General features: G+C 40.3%; 1 protein-coding gene across 2 annotated transcripts in view; it reads left to right on the top strand.

The window, feature by feature from the left end:
- The window catches only part of LOC131974309 (single-stranded DNA-binding protein 2), a 63,653-nt gene that overhangs the window by 17,340 nt on the left and 21,613 nt on the right, over nt 1–24,700 (top strand). For both annotated transcript variants that reach the window (XM_059336568.1, XM_059336567.1), the window contains exons 2-4: nt 8,175–8,247; nt 13,023–13,084; nt 13,425–13,509. In XM_059336568.1, the coding sequence (XP_059192551.1) occupies nt 8,175–8,247; nt 13,023–13,084; nt 13,425–13,509 (220 nt within the window). The remainder of the gene's footprint in view (nt 1–8,174; nt 8,248–13,022; nt 13,085–13,424; nt 13,510–24,700) is intronic.

The raw sequence follows: 24,700 nt of genomic DNA, 5'->3' as shown, positions 1-24,700 counted from the left end.
CAATCAAATTGGGTAAATCGAGAGCTAATTTTGAGTCCTGAAAATAATAGTACATGAAAGGGAGAAGTAAACAAAACTCAAAAACCTGGCACAGAGCACATAAAATTGATTCATACACCGTAATTATGTGAAAAATGCACCGTGTTTTGAACATTAAAGCATGTGCTGCAACCTGAAAATTAGTATGATATGTCTCCTTTTAAAATGGCTGCATATTGTTTTCTGAGCTTCTAACTTCCAAGTATAAGCTTGAAAAGTCAAGTATTGGTTATTCTTTAGAACCATCCGTCTGTTTTGTACCTACATTTAAAGCCTTTAAGACAGACTTGTTTCAATTCTGACTAGCCTATTAAAGCTGAGGCATGTTGCTTAGTGGTATTCAACATGACTCAGTCTTGTACTGGGTAGCTGCCTTTGTACTTGTGCTTACTGCTGTCACTGCCTGGATTGCATCAGTCATATATGCTGCAAAATTATGTAACATATGGAAAGAAAAACGTCTCAAAAAAGCATGACAACATAATCCTAAAACAAGCCGCATTAGCAAAAAGGAACCGGTAGATTCTTGGCTGTAAAGGCTCAATAACATCTTCAATTTCAGCGTAGGAGGAAATGTCCATGGGCAAGAGAGGAGATAATTACTGCACACTGTCCTTTTACTTGCAATAAACTTTACTGAGAAACAAGTTTTTGTCCTTAGCACTTTATCAGGTAAAGCTTTACCTGAGGTAGATTCTCACCAGCACTAAATGAAACACATAATGTGTTGTTTGATGAAGAACAACACAAAATACATTAAAAATAATGCTGTAAGGAAAGTTTAGGTGCTTTACCAAACTAGAGTTGACTGCAGGTCAAATGATTTGTCAGGTGATAGTGGTATTTTGTCTACTGGAAATTTAAAGTCATCATTTTATTTTCCCTTATTGCTTTAATACTCTGTAAAGTATTCCATTCGCTTGAAAGCAAAGTGCTTCAAAGACAGTATAGCTCTCAGTGAATACTTCATAGTGTCACTTTTACCAACATTATTCTTTGCTGTGAACACACACAGCAGAGATTTAAGACAGCACATTAGTCTTTTGTAGTAGGTAAGCATATCCAGGAGATAATTACAGTATTTCAACTTCCTGACTGTGACTTAGTTCAGTCTCGGATTACTTTTTCATTGTTATTACCTCTCACACAGAATCCATTGAAATTCATTTATACAAATATAATGAAATCCAGTGCATACTCTGCGGTATAGCATGCCTATGTATCTTTCATTATGTCTTTTCTGTATGTTGTGTTTGCAGCACAGAGTGTAGTCACTTTCTTTTTTTCTCTTAGAGAATGGTAGGAATCAGGTCTACTTGAGCCTGGCTGTTTTCGTTGCAGGGTTTTGTGTTAATTTGCAGAAGGGGGTCACAGCAGGGTGCTTGGCTAACTGAGACACAGCTCAGTGAGAATCCTCAACATTAGAATATGAAAGTTTACAGATCTCACGAGTATTCATCTTGGGGCTCATCCGCTAGCACCCATCACCTCCATCCTCCCCATCTGCCTTTTTTTGTGTCTCTAATCCCCCTTCTTCTCTCTCTTCTCTTCTCTTCACCAGAACCTTTCATCTCTCGCTGCTACGCTCCCGTCAGCCCATCACTCTCTTATTCTCATTTTCTCTCTTTCTGTAATTTGCTTCCTTGGAGACGGGGCTATGTTTCACTCTCTGGGTGTTTATTTTTATTTTTCATTCACTTGTCTATCAAGTTGTACGTCATAAATCACTTGTCACATTTTTGCTCCATAGAATTTTTGCTTGCTAAAAACAGACTTAAAACCATTAAAACAAAATTTCCATCTCAGAAAAACTGATGAATTAGCTATAGAAACCAGAACCGATTCTTGTACCAGCCTGTAAACATGTTTATTTCTGCTGTAAAGTTACATGTAACACGGAGGGATTGACTTGCTTTTGGAGCCGGTCTCAAGTGGTCTTTCAAGGAACTGCAGTTTTTAGCACTTCCGACCTTCAGCCCCAGAGAAGCCTCACTTTACATTGTTGGTTATTAGCAGCAGATAGTTGCTCTAAAATTGGACTTGCTATGCTATATTTGCATGTTAAATATGAGTTGCTGGTAATGATGAACCCACAAAAATGATCATCCCGCTCAGCTTTGTTTAAACAAACCAGCTGTCTTATGGTCTTCCAGATGTTTTTCCAGTGAAAAAAGCTCTAAAAATCCCAATATACGCTACCTGCCCAGCACCAAAACACAGTCGGACAAAGTCAGTGACTAACTGGTGAACAAACTGGGGCCAGATATTTCCCTGGTAGAGAGCAAAACTGCCATCACCTACAAAGCCCTCAATAACCTTGCTCCCCCATACCTCACAGATCTGCTCCAACGTCACGCCCCCACCCGCAACCTCAGATCTTCAGACGCCAACCTACTCACCCCCATCACCAGGACCAAGCACCGCACCGTTGGCGACAGAGCCTTCTCCACTGCTGCCCCAACCCTCTGGAACTCCCTCCCGACTCACATCCGCAATTCCGACTCCCTCCATGCCTTCAAAAACCAACTCAAAACCCACCTTTTCAAAATAGCTTACAATACCTGAACTCATAATCTCTCATCTCTGTTTAGTTGTTTTCTTCTGTATTTTGTGTTTGTGTGTGTCTAATTTCCTGTCATGTAAAGCGACTTTGAGTGCCTTTAAAAGCGCTATAAAAATTTAATGTATTATTATTATTATTAAACTGAGCTAAGCATACATCACTTTATAAGGTGTCAGTGTAGAGTTTACAGCCTGTTGCACTGCCCTCATGCAGCCAGAAAATGAAATATTACAAATTTAAACATCCAGAAGTCATGTCATTTGACATGCAACATTTAACAGCACTCAGCGCACACTTGTACAGTTTACAGTGTGTGATAATGACATACTACAGTAAGTAGCAAAAGGGACAAGACATCGTTCTCTGACTGGATCACTCTCTAACTGCTCCTTAAGAGACAGTTTGTATTCATCACTTCCTGCGGGTAGAGATGATTTCCTGCCCTTGCCCACACCCAACACCAGAATTTAATTTTGGCAAAGAAGGCAGATTTATAGCATCTTACATAGAGGGGGTGAGACGTTACTGTCTCTACTGTGGTTCTGTTTTGTGGTAGATTAGACTGTATTTTCTTAAACAGAAAAATATGTGCAGCTACTAAAGAAAACTGCACCAGACAGTTTTACCAATAGCATAAGGAAATATTCAACTAAAGTACTGTCGGAGCAGGGTGTTACTGGTTTATTGTTATTGTTATACATCTGCTGAAGAAGTGACTTTTGCTTCACTGATTCACATGTTTACAGGCAAATGTGCATTTAGGATTTTATTACTTTTTAAATATGTTATTAGGCTATGTCAGCATAGTAGCAAGTCTTGTAAATATGTCAATTAACATGCAGATTCAGATCAGAAATATAATCACTTTTCCATTTCATCTTTAACAAGGGTGAAATAATCTGGAGCTAATCTATAACAGGCAAATCCAATCAGTGAAGCCATTGTCTGTCGTTATTTGAAGCTCTGCCAGACTTTGATCGCCATGGCAGTAAATTGATTAGCAGTGATCTACCGGTCCCCCCTAAATGCTGATCTTGGGAAAACCAGTTCATGCCTATGCCTTAAGCTGAGGTTGTGGTTGAGCTCCAAGCCACTCTCATCTCCCTGCGCTCCTCTCTGTAAGGCTCACTAACAAAGACGCTGGCCGCTGTTTCTGCCTGCTGCCTTCATTAAGCTAAGCTCGGTATCTGACTTTAGTAGCTAACCTGCTGTCTGGTCTTGTGCAGTCAGGGTGGGTTCGGTTGCACATTTGAATTTAATTAAATGTCTCCCACAGAAGACAAAACAACTTGAATTTGAAGGAGAAAAGTATCAGGTGTGCATCTTAAAGTCCACCCCCTCTGCCCCACCTTCTCCACCATCAGATATGGGGAGCGGCAGCAAAGTAGGAGGCATCTGATCTCTTCAATCATCCTGGTTGCAGTTGTGATTAATGTAAAGTGCTTCTTATTTACAACACAAATTGCCACAGTAGACGGGTAGGATATAAAAAAATGTCTTCAATTTTCTGCTGTATGTCCGACAGCAAGGGCAAACACCAAAAGAGATTTAATGTGAAGAGACTAATTTGGAGTCAAAAACCATTAGAAATGCATTGGCTGCCTCAGTTTGAGCACTTTTACCTCAAATTCTAATGCAGAGATTATTTAAAGTGACAGTTTATTTAATGACAAGAGAGTCTTTGTAATGCTTTCACTTTATTGTGTCAAATTTAGAGGATTCTTAACCTTGAACAGTCCCCCCGTGCTCTAATCCTCCAACCTTATCTCCGCTCAGTATTTTTGACTCTGTCAGTCAGTCGAGTCCCACATAGCTGGGTGCTTTTTTTTTTTATGCTTCTTTTTTTTATCAGCAGGAGGCTCAGCTGAACAAGTGGTAACTGAACAATGAGAAAGCAGCATAAGGGGGTTTTGTGTTTTCAAAGGCTATCACTCTTCTTTGAGGAAATTAGTATTTTTGAGTGAAAGTTCAATAGATATTGAATGCTAACAAAGTGTCGTCTTCTGCGTTGCTGTCTCCTTATCAGTCTTGTTTCAGCTCTGCCTTCTGTTAGTGCGTGTTAAATAAATAAGAGATAGGAGAGAAAGAGAGGGAAACTAGTGGTTCAAGTGTGATTTATGTATGTATTTTTGCAGCCGTCTGTGAATTTAAACCATTGTGTTAAAGGTCAGGAGTAGTGAATGAATTAGCTCTTTTGCATTTCCCTTCCTTTCATCCTTTCCACAAAACTTGCATTAACCTGCTTACCTTTCATACCCTGTAATGTTTATCTTTCTTTCACTCAGCCGCCTTTCTCCCCACGGCCGCCCTCATGCTTCCACTTTCACTGGGTTTCCTCACTTTCTTCGACCTTTTCTCTATATCAGGGCCAAAGGTCACATCTTAGACCTCCTGTGAAATCAATCATAGGTCAAAGCTTTCAGCTACTGAGCGAGGCCGTGTTTTTATCTGGTAAGAGACAGCTGACTGGATGCAGGCCAGTGCATGCTGAGTACAAGCTTTCATTTCTTTATTTATTCCCACTGACACAAAGAATTCATCTGTGCCGTCCATCAGGCTTGTCATCATTGCCGGGAATGTATTCAGATACATGAGATCTTTCAGTATTAATAAATAGTTCTGTACTGATGCTGCTCTATCTGATGATAGGGTTCACAGGGGAGAGTGACGGATACAGACAGGTTGACAGGAAAACGATGCAGAACTGAGCGACTGAGAGGGTTTGTACCTAGAAATGTTCAGAGTTGTATAGCACCTTGAAAAAAAAAATGGCCGCATCTTTAATTCATGCTCTGTTGTAGAGGTGTCAAGAGTTTTGTCAAACCTCTCACTGTTCCGTTAACCTTGTCCCTGTGAAACGTTCTGTCTCTGTCTCTTTGGTTAAACATTACTGCCAGGCCACGGGGGGGAACGCAGAAAAAGGGAAGAAATGGAAAGGAAAAGAGGAAGAGCCTCTGCTGTCTTGTCTTCATCATTAAACAAACATGACCTCTTACCAAAAAGATTCCAAGAAGAAAGCCGTACCATCAAGGCAGACAAGGCAAAAAGAGAGAGGAGGAGGAGGAGGAGGAGGAAGAGGAGAGACTGAGAATGAAAGTGATGAAGAAGAGAGATGGGGATGGAGGGGGAGGAGGAGGGGTGAGGAGACAGAGTACCTGTGTGCAGAGCAGAAAGGTGTGCAGTCCATCATCTTCAGACAGGCAGACAGGGCTGTCTGGGGAGTTTATTTTTACCTCGATGTGAGGCATGTGGATCGGCTACAGCAGCCTGGTCGCACCTTTCAGCGGAGGGTCGAGGACAGCTGCTGTCCTGGTGTGACCATCTTTCACGCCTGACGATACAAAATCATACAAACACACTAAACGTACCAAACTCCAGGTCAAAGCTTGTGCTGTGTCATGCTTCAACTAGTTCTCTGTATATCCCAACTATATGTGTAGCTGAAAGGGTTTGCTAGGTAATCAATTAGTCAGTTAACAGGAAATAAATCTACTTCTATTTTGACTTTAATCAGCTAATAATGTAAGTCATTTATCATGCTTAAATGCCAAACATGCATTAATTGTCGCTTCTCAAATGTCAGAATTTGATTGTTGTTCCCACTACGTGAGAATTTTTTACAGTTTTCTCACATTTTGTAGAGCAGTGATGTTCCTTTATAGGCTAAGAAAATGATCTTACTTCATAAGCTAAAACCTCTTGGATTAACTGGAAAACGCATTGTGCAAAGTTGACTTTTTAGAGATACAATAGGTGGTTCTAATAGGACAGCATTGCTACAAACATGTGATGATCTTATAACATATTAAGCATTGCTGTGTATTGAGCTAACCAGAAGTAAAATGCAACATATATATTAATTCAGCAGTAATATTCATCCAAAACATTAAATACAATAGTTAAACACAGACAGGGAACATTGTACTGCACAATGAGTACTTTCACTTTAAGTCAATTTTGCTGAAGATACCTACATAACTCTAGCAATATATTTTCACCATGTTGTATTAATAATTTTACTTCAGTAAAGGATCTGAGTTCTTCTTCTAACACTGGCAAGTATGGAGAGAAGTATAAGTTAGCTAAAAGATATGTGTAAAAAGGTAGTTAAAATATTAAGTAAACACTTTATATATTATTATATTGAAAATAATGTATAAATGACTAATTAATTGGCTGAAAAAATACTATATCAGTTATATAAAAGGTATGTGAAATATTGGTAATGGTGTTATCATGTCCTATTAATACAATATATAAATAGAGAAATTCAAATTGACACATTTGGAACCTGATGGGTGGTGTGTCTTGATCTCACTGCATTTATATAATAGGGCTCTAGACAATAAACAATAATCAGAAGTGAAAATAATCACAAATTGAAACCTTATATGAGCAAATGTTTCCAAGTGTGCCAAGAATTAGTTAACAACCTTGAGGTACAATTTCACTTGAGTACACAATATTCTAATTGAGCAAGTATGTCTAATATGGCTAAATACATATAGAGTCCATGTTAGGAATATGAAAGCACTTTCGAATTGCACCAATCTGCCCCTAACCTGGTTAATATTGACTTAAGGGGAAATGTGAGCATCAAGCACAAATGTACCTGCTCATTGCTCCCTTTGTTAAATTCATTACAAACATCTCATTTGCCATGCACAGTGACTTTAGGTCCTGACATCAGACTCCTGTCCAAATCTTCAGGGTGCTGTTAGGAGTCAGTGTGATCTGCTATTGATCTCCTGTGGATCAATGTTTATCTTGTATTTATAGACCCAGTAGATCATCACCCTCCCTTCTTCTCTAAGTTTCTGTTAGTACCAGCACAGACACACTGGGAGGAGAATTGATTAACAAATCAAGCCTGTAATTAATTCTTACTGTGATCAAAGCCATGGGAGGAAGTCTGTGGAGAGCCCTAGGCATGAGGGTTAGGTGTTTTACAGTGCAGCCCCACTAGGCGTACTCTTATCACCATGCTGTTTGTTCTTCAAACAGGTGGGTTTTAGCTTTACTCTTACGTCTGGCGAATTTCAAATGTCTTAAAAGGTTGCTCTGACTGTTGTTTGGCATTCGTGAGATGATTAGTGCTCCTAAGCTGGTGTGTGTCTTTCTGTTTCTCATGAGATTTGTAACGGACTGTGACGCCCTCACACATCCCTGCACATTGCGTCTTGGAGCTGCTTGGCAATTGGTATCCATGCGTAGGCTCCTTCATCTTTATTTTTAGGCAATCCTGGGAGAAACTCCCTCTTAAATATGGATTTATCTTAAATATGGAGTAGGAAGTGTAATTGTCTTCAGTCCCAAAGCAGTTATTTTCTGGCCTCAAAGTTAGAACTTGAAACTCACGAAAGCTCAAACTTACGTAAGGTGAATCTTTGGGGGATTTCAAATGTTTCGTTTTTAGTCTTACTCTTAAGTGTACATCTGTTGCCTCCACTCTTTACAATGTTCCATTTTCTGCCATTTTTTTTACTCGCCAAACATCTGTTGTTGACTGTTTGGATGTTGAAGAACAAACTGACCCATTTCCTCCCACTGTGTTCTTTATCTTTATGTGCAGGCTAGCTCTGTATGTGTACGAGTACCTGCTGCATGTAGGAGCACAGAAGTCAGCACAGACCTTTCTCTCAGAGGTAAGACACAAAGATGCTGTATGTGTTCGTGTGTGTTAGAGAGTACAGCCCATGTACTTTATGTGTCCACTCTGAAAAGTGGTCTGACCCCTAATACACTATGTCCAGTAAATGTAGCAGCTAATTGAATTAGTCTGGCCTCACAGTGCTGAGCCAACAGGTTAGTAGCAGCAGACAGGCTTTTTAACACGAGTGTTGCATTTAGTGGGACTGTGAGCCCGAGAGAAGGGAGAGTTACGACGCTCAGCCCGGGGCTGACGTCTTCGACTGACATCATTCACTGATCCGCTCAGCGGCTCCGTCTCAGTCGATCTCTTTCTATCTCTTTCTATCTCTTTCTCTGATTTCTGCACTTTCTCTTTGTGATCCTTCCGCTCTCCTCTTCAACTATCTCTCCACTGCTCTTCCTGAGAGGCAAGCGTGTCCCTGCTTTAATTCTGCAGAGGTAAAAAGGTGAAGGGGTGAAAACGAGGTCAGCTGATTCTGGTGCTTCGCTGTAAATGACGGTAAATTACAATGTAGGAGACAGAGGCTGGAGGCTGGTTGTACATCGGCCAGAGGAAGAGGAGAACAAAGAGAGGGGGATGGAAAAGGTTACATCATCAGCTGGCATCAATTCTCATCACTCTGACTTTGTGTGTGTCTGCGTTCACGTGCGCACACACACACACACACACACACACACACACACACACACACACACAGCGATCTGCCTCTATGACACCCTTTCCTCTCTGCCGTATCGCTTGCTCTTTCTTCGGCAGATGTGGCAGATGAAAGAGATAGGCGGTGTTATATTCAAGTGTGGGAACACATTAGCTAAGAGTGCAACAAGTATAAACACAGCCACTTGTATACAATACACATGGGCGTGCATGCATGTGAATGCACACTCACACACAGGGTAAACATTACCCTTTAATGTAGCTCTGGCTGGAGTACTGGGCTGGAATGGCTTTAATAGCCACTTTTTATCATCCACATCTGTTTACAGCGTATCCTCAGGCTCAGAAAACAAGAGCCGTGAATCAGAATACCTGAATGGAAATACCAAATCAGAGAGCTTAGAAGAACAGGCAACAAGAAACCATGCGATCCTGTCAAACTAAATTTATGGCTCAAACAATAATAATAAGAATACTATGAAACCTTAAAGGGGACCTGTTTTGCTTTTCCTTATTTTCTTCATTATCCTTCTCGGCTTATCTGCACTCATGTCGCGGGGGGCTAGAGCCTATCCCAGCTGACATTGGACGAGAGGCTGGGTACACCCTGGACAGGTCGCCAGACTATCGCAGGGCTGACACATAGAGACAGACAACCATTCACGCTCTCATTCACACATAGGAACAATTTAGAGTCACCAATTAAATCTAAGTGCATGTTTTTGGAGTGTGGGAGGAAGCCCGAGTACCCGGTGAGAACCCACGCTGACACAGGGAGAACATGCAAACTCCACACAGAAAAGCCGCAGGCCAGAGTCGAACCGGCGACCCTCTTGCTGTGAGCAAGAGTGCTAACCACTAGACCACTGTGTAGCCCTCCTTATTTTCTTAAATCTAAAAATCTAAAGCATAAAATAATGTAGTTTATGTATGTAAAATGAATATGTGCGTCTATTCAGCCACTCCTCCATTGCTCACCTGGTGCATTTTGCAAGTGTTTTTTGGCTTTCGCTTTTAAATTGGTGTTATGTGGAATTTGGCTGCAAGGCTGGATGACAACACCGTATCTAGACATCTAATACATCCCTTTTACAGGGACACCCAATGCTCATTTGTAGAAGACCCGGAAATACTGACCAATCAGAGCAGACTGGGCTTTTTCGGGAAGGGAGCTTAAAGAGACTGGCACTAAAACAGAGGGTGGAAAGGGGTGCAGCAGCCATTGGCAGTATGAAAAAAGTAGTGTGTTTTGAAAATTAAACATTAAATTATAAACTTGAAATCATCATAATGGGTCCCCTCTAATATAATATGTGAGGAGAAAAAAGCAAGACAGCAAGAATGAAAATGGTTGAAATATAATTGATAATTTAAGTACATTTGTAAAGGGGAAACTGTAAAGGTGGGGCTTTCCTAAATCTCAGTCCTCCGTGCAATGAGAGCAGCCCTTGCCTACATCTGCCAGTAATCATGCTAAAGGCCTGTCAGTGTAGCATGGTGAAGGTAAATGCACAAACCACCCAGGAGTGCAGACCACAAGAACACAGGATATGCGGGCACAGTCAATGCTATTTTCTTCTACGCTTTCCATATGAAAGAGGGAATAAAAGAACATGCTAAAAAGTGTCCTGACCTGAACTGCCTCCGATCGTGTTTGGACTGAGCTACAGCCAATTAAATTTGAGAAATGAAGGATGTCATGCCCATTCTGCATCTTTTGTACCATTTGAGCAATTATGAGAGAGTAAATCCTTATTTGTCATGGTGTATATGGAAACTGCCGGCTGCCTATAATGTTTCAAGTTGACCGATGTCTTTACTAGAACTGCTAACTTAGACCAAAAGCATGTGGGGAAATCAAAGAGAGGCAGTTCCTGCAAACCCCCCACCCTCGTCAAAAAAAACAACAACTTCAAAGCAAGGCATTCCTTCTAAAAGTCACCGTGTCTGATCTGCAGCTGAGGTCAGGACAGTCTGATTGAAAGTGATTCAGTTGTTCCTGTTATTTTAGCGCTTGTTCACTCTGCTGGTAGAGCAGGTGGTACAACAGTCTCATTCTTTTACCCGTTTGAAACATTTCAGTGAACGAGATGATCATGAGATCACTTTAAAATTCAGAGTGATGTCAGTCTGTTTATAGAGAGGAGAGGCAGTCTAAACAATAGCGTCATAGTCTGATAGGAGAAGCCTGACTGCTGCCCACAGCTGCTGCTCAGACTGTGTGTGTGTCTTTGTATGTATCTGCACCACACTGTCTGCAAGCATAAATCAGCCCTACTGTGGGTGATGTCAGCACTCATGTTAGCCACTAACCTTGACCGAGGTGTTGAGGTGTCAGAATGATTCAAGTCAAGTGTTTGTCAGATGGTGTCTGAATCCCTCTTCACCCACACCTTCCATTGGAAGAAGGCGCTGGAATTGACCATTTGTTAAGCCCCACCCTCTTTAGTTACTGTGGCTACATCTGTCAATCTTTCTGTTTTCGCACAACAAACACTTTATGCCGTTTACAGTGACAACTGTGGCAGATTTAGCACTCGAAATTCAGAGCAATCTGTGAACCCATCAACTACCGGTCTGAAGATGATTTACCCTTTGGTGAGGGTCAATATTCCTGGGGTTCCACTGAAGCCAGAGGATATTTAAAGGTGCATCTCAATAAATTAGAATATCATAGAAAAGTTTATTTATGCCAGTAATTCAATTCAAAAAGTGGAAATAACACATTATATAGATCCGTTACACACAGAATGAAACATTTAATGTCTTAATTAATTTAATTTCTTCTAATTAAAAATGATTATGGCTTATATTTAATGAAGACCTAAAATTTAAAGTCTCAAAAATTTATATTACAAAAGACCAATTTTCAAAAGTATGTTTAATATGGAAATGTTGGCCTCTGAATAGTATGTCCATCCATATGCACTCATACTTGGTTGGGCTATTTGACTTGAACTACTGGAAATGGACTTTTCCAAAATATTCTAATTTATTGAGATGCACCTGTAGATAATGTATAGTGCATATCCAACCCCAGACTTCTTCTCCCATGTGCAAGGCATGGCTTACAGTCCCATCTCACTCCTCATGCCTACACCTAAACAGCTGAAACAAACTGAGACAACAATTTCTTGCCAATCAAAGGCAGAGTAGGATGAGTCATCACTTCGCCATTCTTGCATTCATATGCAGATATCTATTTATGGAGATAAAATTCATAGTGATGTTTTAAGCAATTGGTCCTTGATTTCAAAGCTCCGTACGTTCACATGCATTACCTTATTTTGTAATATTTGTTTAACTAGTAGTGAGAGAAGACATTTTTTTTTGTCTGTCTTTTGTTTATTGTCATTTTAACAAACCTTTTTAACATTTTTTTATTGGGCTAACTATCTTAGTTAAAGAGTTTGGCTTCGGCTGCTGGGATGCAAACTTCCCCAAATTCATTAGAGCAGTAGAAAGCTTTCTTGTGTTCTCCAAAGTATAGTAGTATAACAAGTATAACACCGTGAATGCCTTGAAGAAAAGATTTTCCTCAATGCACGGTTATGGCCACTTTCAAGTGTAGGTGTTTAAAACAACTATAAACACTTGTGTCTTTAGGCATAAACGGACATACATACATAATAAGGAGGGAATGAATGAGAAAAATGGAGGACGTAAAAATAAGGTATGAAGGAATACACGATAGAAAGTAGTTGGCAGCAAAGAGTGAATGAAACACTGGATGCAGGAGGACAAATAATGTTGTAGAGGAGTGTGTGGGTTATACAAAGGTTTGATCGGGCTCCTCAAGCTGGAACATGTTCCTGACCTCAGACTCTGCACATCCCCTTACTCAGTAAACACGCACACTCTCTCACGTACTTGTGAATATACGGGCTTTCCGGCACACATAGACTCACTTATCCACTTATGATTCCATGGCATGAGAATCATAATATAATTACATAATGGCATGTGTTATAAGAATTCCCTTGCACCCTCTCCAACCTTGTAAAGCAGGTAATTCAGATGCCGAGCATGTTTTTATACTTAATATGTTTCTGAAGCATCTCATTCTCTCTCGCTCTCTCTCTCTCTCCTTCTCTCGCTCCGTCTGTCTAGATCCGATGGGAGAAGAACATCACATTAGGAGAACCTCCAGGGTTCCTCCACTCATGGTGGTGGTGAGTGTTTTTATGTCTAATGATTCAAGTTACATTCCTTTTCATGCTGTTTTTCTTCATTCCATCATTGACAATATTAATTAAAATAATCATTCTTCCTCCTTCTCCTCCCGTTTTAATTTATCTTCATCTCATTAATTGTCCCCAAAAGCTCTTCCTCAGGTTGCTGTTTGCACATTGTAATGCTCTCACCTAAAGTTGTCTGTTCCAATGATGATAATAGAATCGCACTTATTGCCTTGATGCTGGATTACACTGCCTCTAAAATGGACTATTATTTTTATCTGTCAAGCTTTAATGTTTCTGTTTTGCCATTTGATTGCCTCTTCGTGTGTTGCAGTGTTTTCTGGGACCTGTACTGTGCGGCTCCAGAGAGAAGAGACACATGTGAACACTCGAGTGAGGCCAAGGCCTTCCATGACTACGTGAGTCTGCACTCATTTAGGTTTCCTTTCTCTTTTCTGCTTCAATAGCACATTGTGCATAATACCACTACACTTTAAAGACTCAACCCTTTATTATTTCGTTTTTGCTTGGAATTTTGCGTTTAAATATTGATGAATGTGTTAAACTGGTGTTTAAATGCTAACGTTACAAGACCAATTATTTCGCATCACAGAAATGCAACACATCATCTCAGTGTTTTCATTTTATGATGGTGTATGAAATAAAAATAGGGGGAGGTGGAGTTTTTTTTCTCAAAATTATACCATTTTCTTTTCAGAGAATATTCAAGTTTGTTTCTTGTAAATTTACGATTTTAATCTCACATGAATTATGACTGTAATCTGAAGTTTTTTACACAGAATCCTCATTCCTCCAAGCTCCATGTTTTTATTTGTTTATCTATTTATTTATTTATGTATTTATTTAAACCTCCAATAACCCCTTATTTTCCTATTTCTTTACTTTACACACTTTAGATGATGATGATAGATGATGGTAATGCCAATGGGTGTTTTGCTGCTGTTGTTTTTTGATTATTATAATAAATAACAGGTGCAAATGTGGGCTTTTAGACCACAAGGAATTCACCAAGCTTCATCAATTTCACACATTTAATCCCAGAACAACATACCCACCACTGTTTTGTCACCATATGGCTGCAACTTGTCTTTACATCCCCCTAAATGTTTTTATCTTGTAATTAATCTTTTGATCTGATGTGCTAAATTAAAAGCTTTGTCGTGACATTCAGAATGTGTGGTTGGAAGCTGGGGAACATGCTGTTTAAGATTTTGTAGTACCTGCCTGTATTCTACCAGAGCACAGCAGCTCTAAAATTCTGCGCACGCACACACACACACACAGAAACACACACACACAAACACACATATATCCGACTAAAGCATTGTGAGCACATTACGCTGAAAAGCAGACTGGGCAGGCAGACGGTGGCCCATGTGCTGGAAACATTGTTTATTGCTGTGTTTTCTCAGTGTGGCTCCACTTCACTGCTGTAATTCCCGCACATCAAGACATTGGTTTATTCAGTCATGCACCATCCAGTAACCGGAATACAGCGAGCAGTGCCAGAGCTCTTGAAGTTTTAGATTAGCTGGTGACTAAGGGAGAGGAAGTGCGGCTCTCCCTGTGGGAAGTTTTCAGGTTTAGGAGGAACGGGGAGGTGTGGAGGGGTCTTCTCTCTCCTGCTTTTTATGTTGTTGTTTTCCCACTAAGTCTGACTCATCAGATTTGTCTGTACAGTGGTTTATTGAGATGTATTGTTGGAAGTGCACAGGTCAGGGGTTTCTGCCTACCCCAGCAGGATCATCCCTCTTCTTCTCTCTCTCTCTCTCTCTCTCTCTCTCTCTCTCTTTCCGTGGTCCTCTCCCTCTTTCCTTTAGGCTTGCAATCCCACAGAACGGGTGGGGGCTCTCTTGTCTTTTATCTGCTCGCAGTCGGTGTATGTGCTTGTGTAAATGTGTGCGCATACGCAGGTGATGCTGCTGATGCCGGCGATGATGATCAGGATGATGAATAGGCACTCCAAGGACGAGGCAGCTATGTGATGATGTCATCCCGGCTGCGAGGAAGGGAGCTGGAGGGCAGCACGACCTCAGCCCTGAGAGACAGACAGAGAGGAGAGATGGGGGAGAAAAACAGGGGAACATGGAAATGGAAAGAGAGAGAGAACGAGGCAAAGAGGGAGACAAACAGTTGTGAAAAGAGAAACACCTCATTTTTAAATGGACGAATTAATGTCTTCGCAACACCGAAAAACAAAACACATTTACAGTAATTCAATCTAATTGTGTTCAAGATGACAACAACAGCCTCTTGTTGTTTCTTCTTATCTGATCAGAATCAATTCAGGAATCATTCAGAACCTATCTTAACGTCATTAACAGAGGCCACCAGCAACATCGTATTCTTACATTTCCTGCAGGGATGTAATCAGAGAATTATAATTAGACCAATTGTAATTAGACCAAGGTCACTTTCAATCAACTGTTCTAAAGCTGCGCTGCTTCTCAGATCCAATCAGAGGTGCTACCCACATATCTGCCGCTCAATTAAAACAAAATGAGGGGACAACCGCGGTGGCCGACGTTGGAAAAAGTAGCACGCCTTAATTTGATGCTGGTGTCTCTCATTCAGTCTCCTGACTTTGAGACTGATGGAGATTTTAATCAGACATTTTGATGGTAATTATTTTCAGATAGCTAATTACTGAGTGAAGTCCTAATTAATGCTGGGGAGATGTAGGAGCTCATTCACATCATCTCTGGGTCCCTTCCCTTTGATAATTGATGGGATTGTGACAAGGCTTTTGACTCGATTTGCACGATTATCCCAGTTTGAACTACCTACTGTAGATACAATTGGCTTTGAGTTAATCTGATTTAAAGAAACCGTCTTAACAGCGGGGTTTTTTCTGTTTACATAAAGTTTTTCATGCAGTTGCGTACCATATATGTCATATCATATCACCGTATTTGAGTGTGTGAGGATGGTCTTCTAGGACATGAATCCAGTAATCTAATGTTAAAAGGGAAAGAAGGAAAAGACTGATGAACAAAGTGAAGAGAGATGCAATGTTATTGATTTCCATCCTCAGACGAAGCTTTTCAGGCATCAGAAAGGCCGTTTACAGTTCTGTTAAGTGCTTTGTAAATTGTGTTCTCGATACTAAATGAGCGGTTTCCATTTGCGAAGGGGCCACTAAGTCATAAAAACAAGTTATTTATAAATTCTTATGCTTGGCCCGGAAATTGCCTTATTAGAGACAAAAGTCAGCTGGTGTTGCTTTTCTGTCTTTGAAGAATAAGACATCAGTCCGTGCGGGTCATTTCAGGTTTCCTCTGATGGTGTTGTGGTGTTTGAAAGTTGACAGTGGTCACATAGCTATAACATCTGAGGACAGCATAACATGAATGCAATTATAATACAGCTATATATCAGAGTTTATTGACAGTTAATACATCAAGAGTAATGTGATCATTCTCTTGTGTTTTGAAGTGGTTTCCCTATCTCTCCAAACTTTTGCCCCAACTTATTTATGTGATCTTTAACAAAATGTTGGCAAATTAAAGCAGAACAAGAAAGAATCGAGTCAGCATGAAATTGCTTGTAAGACCTGTGGAAACAATACTGAGCATATTAGCGGCATTTCTTCTGCTACATTATGACATTTAGATCCTTTAAAATGTTTGCTGTACTGAAAAATGGTTTGTTTAATTGAAATACAAACGTCTCCATATAAATTGTGTTAAGTGCATTGGTGCATGATTGTGTATTTGCGTGTGGCACTTTGCAGAATAATTATACAGTTACACAATACATTAACATTTCCCTCAGTAGAATTATTCTTGCTTTGGGGTTAGAGGAGCTGACTGGTGGTAGAAGGGCTGAGGAGTTAGAAAAATTGGGGGAGTTTGGAAGAGCTGATGAAGAAAGCTCCACATGATATCTCACTCCTGATTTCAGGAGATTATCAGTGTCCGACACTCGTACTGGTTGTGCTGTGCAGCCTCCAGATAAGAATGCGCTTATTAACTGAAGCAAGTCAGTTGAAAAATGAGTCCTCCCGCATGAAGTGTGGGTTTTTGTATGAAAAAGTGATTGTTGTGAATTAAATGTGCTATGAACTGAAACTTGCAGGTGGTTGTAAAAGTCTTTTGTAATGGCCTGAACATGTATGATTACCATTCTCACAGTGTTTGGTATTTCAGCTTTACTGTACTTGTTTGTCTCAGCAATGTAAATGTGTGACAATGTAAATCTGTTCAAGAGCAAAAACCCCAAAATATAAGAGCATCGATGCAATTCAGTAGTCAGATATATATGGGAACCAGGCCACACATGCGGAATCAGCCGGGCATGCAGCGTCGCAGGGTGACAGGCGAAGATGGCCATTAAATTTGAAAAACTCAGACAGACATACTAGCTGGTGAATATTTCTACCCATAAAAATCCCACAAAAATCTGAGAAATGGGCTGACATATAAAATGCACCATGTCAAATTATTCCACCGTATTTTGAGTCTTCAAAGATATGTTTTTCTAACAAATTAAGAACAGTCCAGTGGGATCAGTCAATTTCATTTTATTTTTCAATATATTTTTACTTAAACAACTAAGAATATGTTTCATTTTCTATGTATCTGCAGATTACTTTTGGTTCATAAAATGTTAGACTAAAGTGAAAAGCAATGGTGATTTATTTTATGGACATTCAGCAATTTGAATCAAATATATGAGTCGCCCAAATTCAATGAATATCGCCTGAAGACTGAGCCACACAAAGAAAGGCAATAGATGTGTAAAGAGCAAGGCAGTGGGAGAAAGAGGGGTGGTAGACCTGGCACATTCTGGTGGTTTATGGGAGCATTGATGGGTGGGGTGCATTTGTTTGGGTGTTGAGTTTAAATATCATCAATCTTTCTTCAGAATTGTGGACTCCACCTTTAAGTCATTAAGCTCTCTCGGCCACAGAAGAAGAAAAAACTACAAACTGATGTCTTCAAATTACTTTTTCTGTCAGCCCATAACCCCAATATGTTCAGTTTACAACAAAGAAGCTGAGAAGCTGGAACTTAAAAATAAAATAACGTACATTTACATTTAGTCATTTAGCAGACGCTTCTATCCAAAGCGACTTACAGGACGAATAAAAGCAAACAACGTAGAATACTCGATTATCAAAAAAGTTGTAGATTAATTTGTGCGCCAAGGCTAAATTGAAAATGTAATTATTCTGCAATGCTAGCAAAATGTGGAAAAGGCCTCAAGGTAAACCTAAATCAGATCATGAATCTACACCAAAAAAACAAAGACGAAACGCTTGAAATTATTTTTAGTTAGAAAAGGGGGGTCCAGTAGAAAAAGTTTGGGAACCAATCGCCTAATTGATTGATCAACAAATCATTTCAGCTCTACTTGTGATGCCTCACCTGCTATAGTGTTGGCATACTGCAAGTTGTTTTCTTTAGAGGGATAAGCGGTGTAAGTTTCCAAAATGGCCCAAAAGAAAAGGAAAAAAAGAGAAAGAAAAACAAGTTTTGTTGTGTGGCAGACTGGCAGTAGAAAACATATTTCTGTCTTATCCTGTTAATGCTCTAACGGCCCCGCAGATTTATCTAGGGAGACTTTTGGGGTCCCTGACAACCAGGCTGGGAACAACTGGGTTTTTTTTTGCTTCTTAGCAAAAATTAGTAAAGCTGCAATAAAAACTAGTGCCATTGCACCCCGCTGGCTGTAGATAGGCAGCAGTGTTAGAGGCGAGTATTCAAAGCAAGGAGCGCCTGGTATCATTGTATGGCATCGCTGTGGGAGATAGCAAGCACACGGCAGTTAGAGGGGAAGAAGAGATCAAGAGGCAGCGCCAACAGCAACCCCCTTTGATAAAAATGCTTCGTCTCACGCTGCCAGATCTCACATTTATACTCTCTTACTCATGCATGGAAATGTATTCACACCGCTCAATTTAACAGCACCACTCATATTCTGTCTTGATTGTACAGCTAAAGGTTACACACATTTATAAATATGTAGCAACACACAGGTCTGTTTTATTCATCTACATCCTGATGCACCCTGTAAGTAAATAAGTGCATACATGCTGTACTGCACTGTGTGTGTTGTTGCATACACACACACTCGACCATGGACGTGATTTCTGCTTTCTATAGTCTCCCTGCTGCAAGCTTTGTTTCTACCTGATTTACTTTTCTGGGGCCTATTGCACAAAACTAGGATAAGGGATTAAGCCGGGATATGTTGGTTATCCTGGCTCAACTTATCCGTGATCCGGTTGCACAAAAGCAGGATAGGGGGCAGTGGGATATGTTATGGTATAAGTTACCATGGAGATTTAGTCTGTGGAGCAAACCTGCTCCAGACCAGGTTATGTTCCAGGATCTATTTAATCTCATCCCTTATCTCAGTCAGCAGTCACCACAAACGGACACCAATAGTTATTCCACTGCCCTTTACACATTGTTATCACATAGAACTAGACCCTATGTCATTATTTAAACGTTTGTGATCATTCATTTCAATCATTTTGGATAATTAATTATTTTAGATGATGTTGCAATCATTAGATAATTTACAGTTTCCCATAGACTATAAGGCTTGAGAGTTGTTAAAATGAGGGCCGTGAAGCTTTTTGTGGAATTGTACTTCAGTATAGGTTTCACCAACAAGGAGATACTTAATCTTTTGGCACATCAGCCAGCATCACATTGTCAGAAGTATCAGGGCTTCAGTGTGTCCCGGTGGCTCACACTGGTAGAACGTTACCATTAAGGCTGAGCCCTTGCTGTGGCGGAGCCGGGTTCAAATCCAGCCTGTGCTCCCTTTGCCGCATGTCACCCCCTTTTTATCTGTCACTTTCAATAAAGCATGAAAAATACCAAAAAAATTATCTTAAAAAATGAAGTATCAGGACTTTAAAAAGATGCAAGACAATACATCTGTTCCGCAGAAAGAATCAGTCTCATAAATTTATGACTTTTGTTGTCTTCCTCAATGTGGCCCTAAAACTCGGTCGTATAAAATACACATCCCATATAAATAAATATGTACACAAAGTGTAACATTATGTTCCTTTATTGAATAAGGATAAATCAAAACAGGTAAACCATCGGCTCCTTTCAAAACTGAAGTCACAGTGACTCTTCAAGATAGAAAGCACAGAGTCAAAGTATATTATACAACACAAGGATAAATACACATTCAAAGGTCTGAATATAATACACCCTGCATGTCTGCACACTGAAATAAATGCAGGACAAATCCATACACATGGAATGAACAGACAAATGATGCAGTAGCCTCCCTGCAAGCTTTTATACACACAGTATACAGCACAATCATCATAAGAGGCCAAATCAATTTAAATAAAAAATAAATAAATAAAAACAAATTCCTCTGCCACTGCAGGACATATTTAACTTAAATTGAAAGTATGCATATCAACTAAAATAATTCAACACATATTGCTCCCTCATGAGAGGACCACTGTCGTCATCTGGGAATATTGCTGGATTGTCCCAGTCCATGGCTGGGGGCACTCTGGGGGCCCTCTCCTTCCTCAGGCAGGCCACATTGTGGAGGACAGTGAAGACACTGAAAGCGTGCCTTCAGGAGGCCAAAGGTCATCTCAACTCTGGGCCTGGTCCTGGTCCTGGTCCTGGTCCTGGCATGGGCATGGTTGTAGGCCTGCTGTGCGTCCTGGGGGTCTGTGAATGGTGTCAGGAGAAAAGGCTGGCAGACAGACCCCCTGTCTCCCAGCAACACACCAGAGAATTCACCTGTTAACACAAAATCTCATCATTACAACCTCAAACAGAGTGACATTCTTGACACAGCCATGATGTAAAAAGTGGTTATTAATGGTTGTGTGGCTCACCTTGTGATAGGCGCTGACAGGTTTCAGAGGTCCCAAAGACTCTGGAGTCATGGACTGAGGCCATTCTGCCTGGCTCAGTCCATGTCTGTTGATCAGACAGTCAGCATTGCAGACCATCTGAAATCATAAGATGAGGACGATTAAACCAATCAATGCACATCACAAGCAATGTACAGTGTTCATCAATTGACAATATCAAAAAGTTATGTTCACCTGAACATTAATGCTGTGAAATGATTTCCCATTCACAAAATCCACCTCATGGGCCCCTGAGGGGGGATCTTATGCTGAGGTGTGTGCAGTCCAGTGCACCAGTGACATTGGGGAAACCTTTAACACAAAGTAATGAGTATCCTATTATGACTGGTAACAGTTGTCCTGTAATTTCTAGATTTTCTCACCTGCAATCCTATAGAACTCCTCTTTGATGTCAGTCTTCTGTGGCCAGGGAAGGACACTGTAATAAACTATTCTGTAGTCATTTCATTTTACTTAATATATTTGATCAAGTGCAATAAATATAAATGTGTCCTTGATTTTGAGGCAGTTGTTTAAGTAACTTTAATATAAAAATGTTTGAGATATAATCTACTTATTTTGATCACATTAAATATAATCTTTATGTGGATGTAATTCTAAATCAAGAGAATTTTGAATGAATTCAACACAATAGAATTAGTCCGTTTTTAATTGACAGGCACTTCCTGTTAAGTTATTAACTCAACTTGTAATGTAGTTAGATTTAATTAATAATATTGCGTGCAATTTGTTGCCTCGATTTTATTGAGTAGCTATTGTTTATCTTTTTTTTTTTTTTTTACAGATGAAGACACATACACCCTAAATATAAGAAAAGAGAAAATGTATCTATTCCAAAAGGAAATCCAATGAAGTCAGTAAGTGACCGTGGGTCCTTTGAAAGGCGCTATATAAATTAAAGTTATTACTTTTATTAGCTCATCTATTTATCAAAGAATAATACAGTCTGGTGGAGTTATATTTACACAACTTCAGTCATATCTACAGTCCATTTCAATTAAAAATTCAACTCATTCATAATCAGAGTACAACTGCGTTTTTGGAAATGTGAATTAACTATTTGGATTGTAATTGTGAGGTTTCAGCGGAGCGGTGAGTGTGTAGTTGTGTTTACTTACGCATTCAGACGGTCAGTAATACTTTGCCACGTGTTTTCTCTTTGCTTTATCACTGTGGCGGTGTTGCATTTCTTTTTAATAATGTCTTTCACCTCCTCGTATGCCTCCATCCGGATTTCTCCCTCCGACGGGGTAAAGTAAGCCGCTCTACTCGCCATGGTGAATCAGTGAATCTGTGATCGGTGGCGGGGTCTATCTGAGGGAGCCGCGAGCGCGCACTTATCCAGGATAGGTTTCACCTGGCTTGATGAATCCGTGTCTGCTCATCCTGGATTGGGCTTTGTGCAACCAACTGAGCCTGGACGCTGTTGTTTTGGATTCTTTGAGCCCGGCTCAGTCACTTATCCTGGATGTCTTAATCCTACTTTTGTGCAACAGGCCCCTGTTCTGCAACCTTAGTAACCCAATAACACACAGTACTTCTCAGGAAAGCTGTAATGGTAAATTATTAATTATTAATGTTTAATTTCTCTCTAGCACTGCAAGTATGGCAATATGAGTCAATATATTCTGACTTATAAAATGCTCACTTGTACCCAGGAAATATAAAAACATAATGTTCATATTGTCGTAAAATTCTCAATGCATGTTCATGCTCCCTTGAGGATAAACCCTAATTCTTTATAACACCTAAGGGGCTTTTTTATTGTGCCACCAATCGGGTGAAATGTCCACTTTGGACACAAGATCATGTTATCATTATCTAATAATCTAACAGGTCTAAGTGTTATCTGTCTCCAAACTCTTTTATAAGAAAAGTCAAATTAAAATAATGCTTGAAAATATTTCAAATTGCTGCTCTTCCTACATAAAATATCCCGTTCAGAGGCACTCTTCGGAGCCCAGATCTAATAAAATCAATATTCCACCTCAACAACTTCCTTGCAGCTATGTTATTGACTGTGGGACTTTCTTTGCCCTGAAGTCGTCTTCTCAAGCAGAGCTGCCTCCCAACAAGCTCCACCAATTCTAATCTCAGCAAAACTTTTCTAACCTTCAGTCGAAGCTAAAGCAACTTGTTTTTCAGAGCCTTTTGTTGCATATTGTTGCAATTACAACCGGCTGCATCAAACCTTTTGAAGATAATTTTACCTCTTACTGGAACAAATTATAACCTGATTATTAGTTAGTTCCTTAAACTATTGCAGTTTTTTTTCCAATGGGGTTTGCAGTTTTTTTCATTACACAAACTGATCAGGAAATTATACAAAAAATGCTGCAAACTGCATCACATTTGTTCAGGAAAGCAGCTGCAAGTTCAGTCATTCCTGACTGCAATAATTACAAAACAAAACAGGGTAAGATGCTGTTAGGGGCTGATGTTTTATTATCTGATTATGGATTAGCATAAAACAAACCCGAGAATGAACAGCCTGATTCACCGGCATGAAATGCAAACTTGAATTTTGAACAGAACCTGTGTGTGTGTGTGTGTGTGTGTGTGTGTGTGTGTGTGTGTGTGTGTGTGTGTGTGAGACAAATCAAAAAAGAGAGGACAGAGACAACCTAGAAACAGATACTCTGTTGGCTCCAAGCATTGTGGGTAACAAGCTGATTCCAACCAGTTGAGAACCAATGGGGGTTGGGGAGACCCCCAGTCTGTTTCCAGGGAAACAGAGCCCTTTCTCCTCCTCCTCTCTATCTCTCTCTCTCTCTCTCTCTCTCTCTCTCTCTCTCTCTCTCCCTCTCTCTCTTGCTCCCATGTTTCTTCTTGGCGGTGTTGAGGAGGAGGGAGATGTGGAGGTGACTCACTGTAACATCATTGCCATGGCAATGAAGAGTGAGCCGAGTGTACAGGGAGTGAAGGGAGAAAAAGAACGTGAATTTCCATAGGATGAGCAGAGATGGAAATGATTGTCACGATCTCCAACAGAAAGAAAAACAAGAGAAATTTCAGTGTTAACACTTACTGTATGCTGATTTGCTACTTCACAATCACTCGCTCTGTTTCTCCCATTTTTCCCTCTCCTGCTCATCCCCCTCACTGTCCACACTGCTTCATCCTCTCTCTTTCACATCAGCAGTTTTTTTTCCCTCTTCTCCATCCCCTCCGCCTGTCCCTGTTCTCCGTCCTTCTGCATTTCTCTTTGTGTCTCTTATCATCTTCCTTCCTCTTTCACTGGCCTGTTGCGCGCAGCCCTCTAGTCTCAGAGGAGCGTGTTTTCCACCAGCGCGTTACGCTGAGTCATGTCACATGCGTGTTTGGACACGAATGAGGTGGAGTGTTAATGTGATGTTGACATATGCACGCCTTGCTGCTCTGCAGCAGGCAGGGGCAAAGAGGAGGGCATGGCACAGAGTGGAGGGGGAGAGGTTAACTGGGGGCAGCGGAAGACAAGAAAGTGTACGAATGAGAACAAGCTCTAACAGAGCAGTGGGCTTCGGGAGAGTAGTTTCTAGTGTGACTGCAGTTATTGTTATTGATTATGAAAATAAAGGGCTTAGGCAGGAGCATATGTTGTGGGTCTGCAACAGTCTGAGGTAAAGTGATATAGTGATATCTGAGCTTTCACACAAACAACTGAACACAGCAAGCTTCAAGAATATTTCACTGAAATCCAAGCTGTGAATATCAATATTTGTTAAAAATTATTTAGACTG

Source organism: Centropristis striata, chromosome 7 (genome assembly GCF_030273125.1).
Source record: "Centropristis striata isolate RG_2023a ecotype Rhode Island chromosome 7, C.striata_1.0, whole genome shotgun sequence".
In the NCBI taxonomy this organism is placed as follows: domain Eukaryota; kingdom Metazoa; phylum Chordata; class Actinopteri; order Perciformes; family Serranidae; genus Centropristis; species Centropristis striata.
This window is presented reverse-complemented; position numbering and strand designations above follow the sequence as displayed.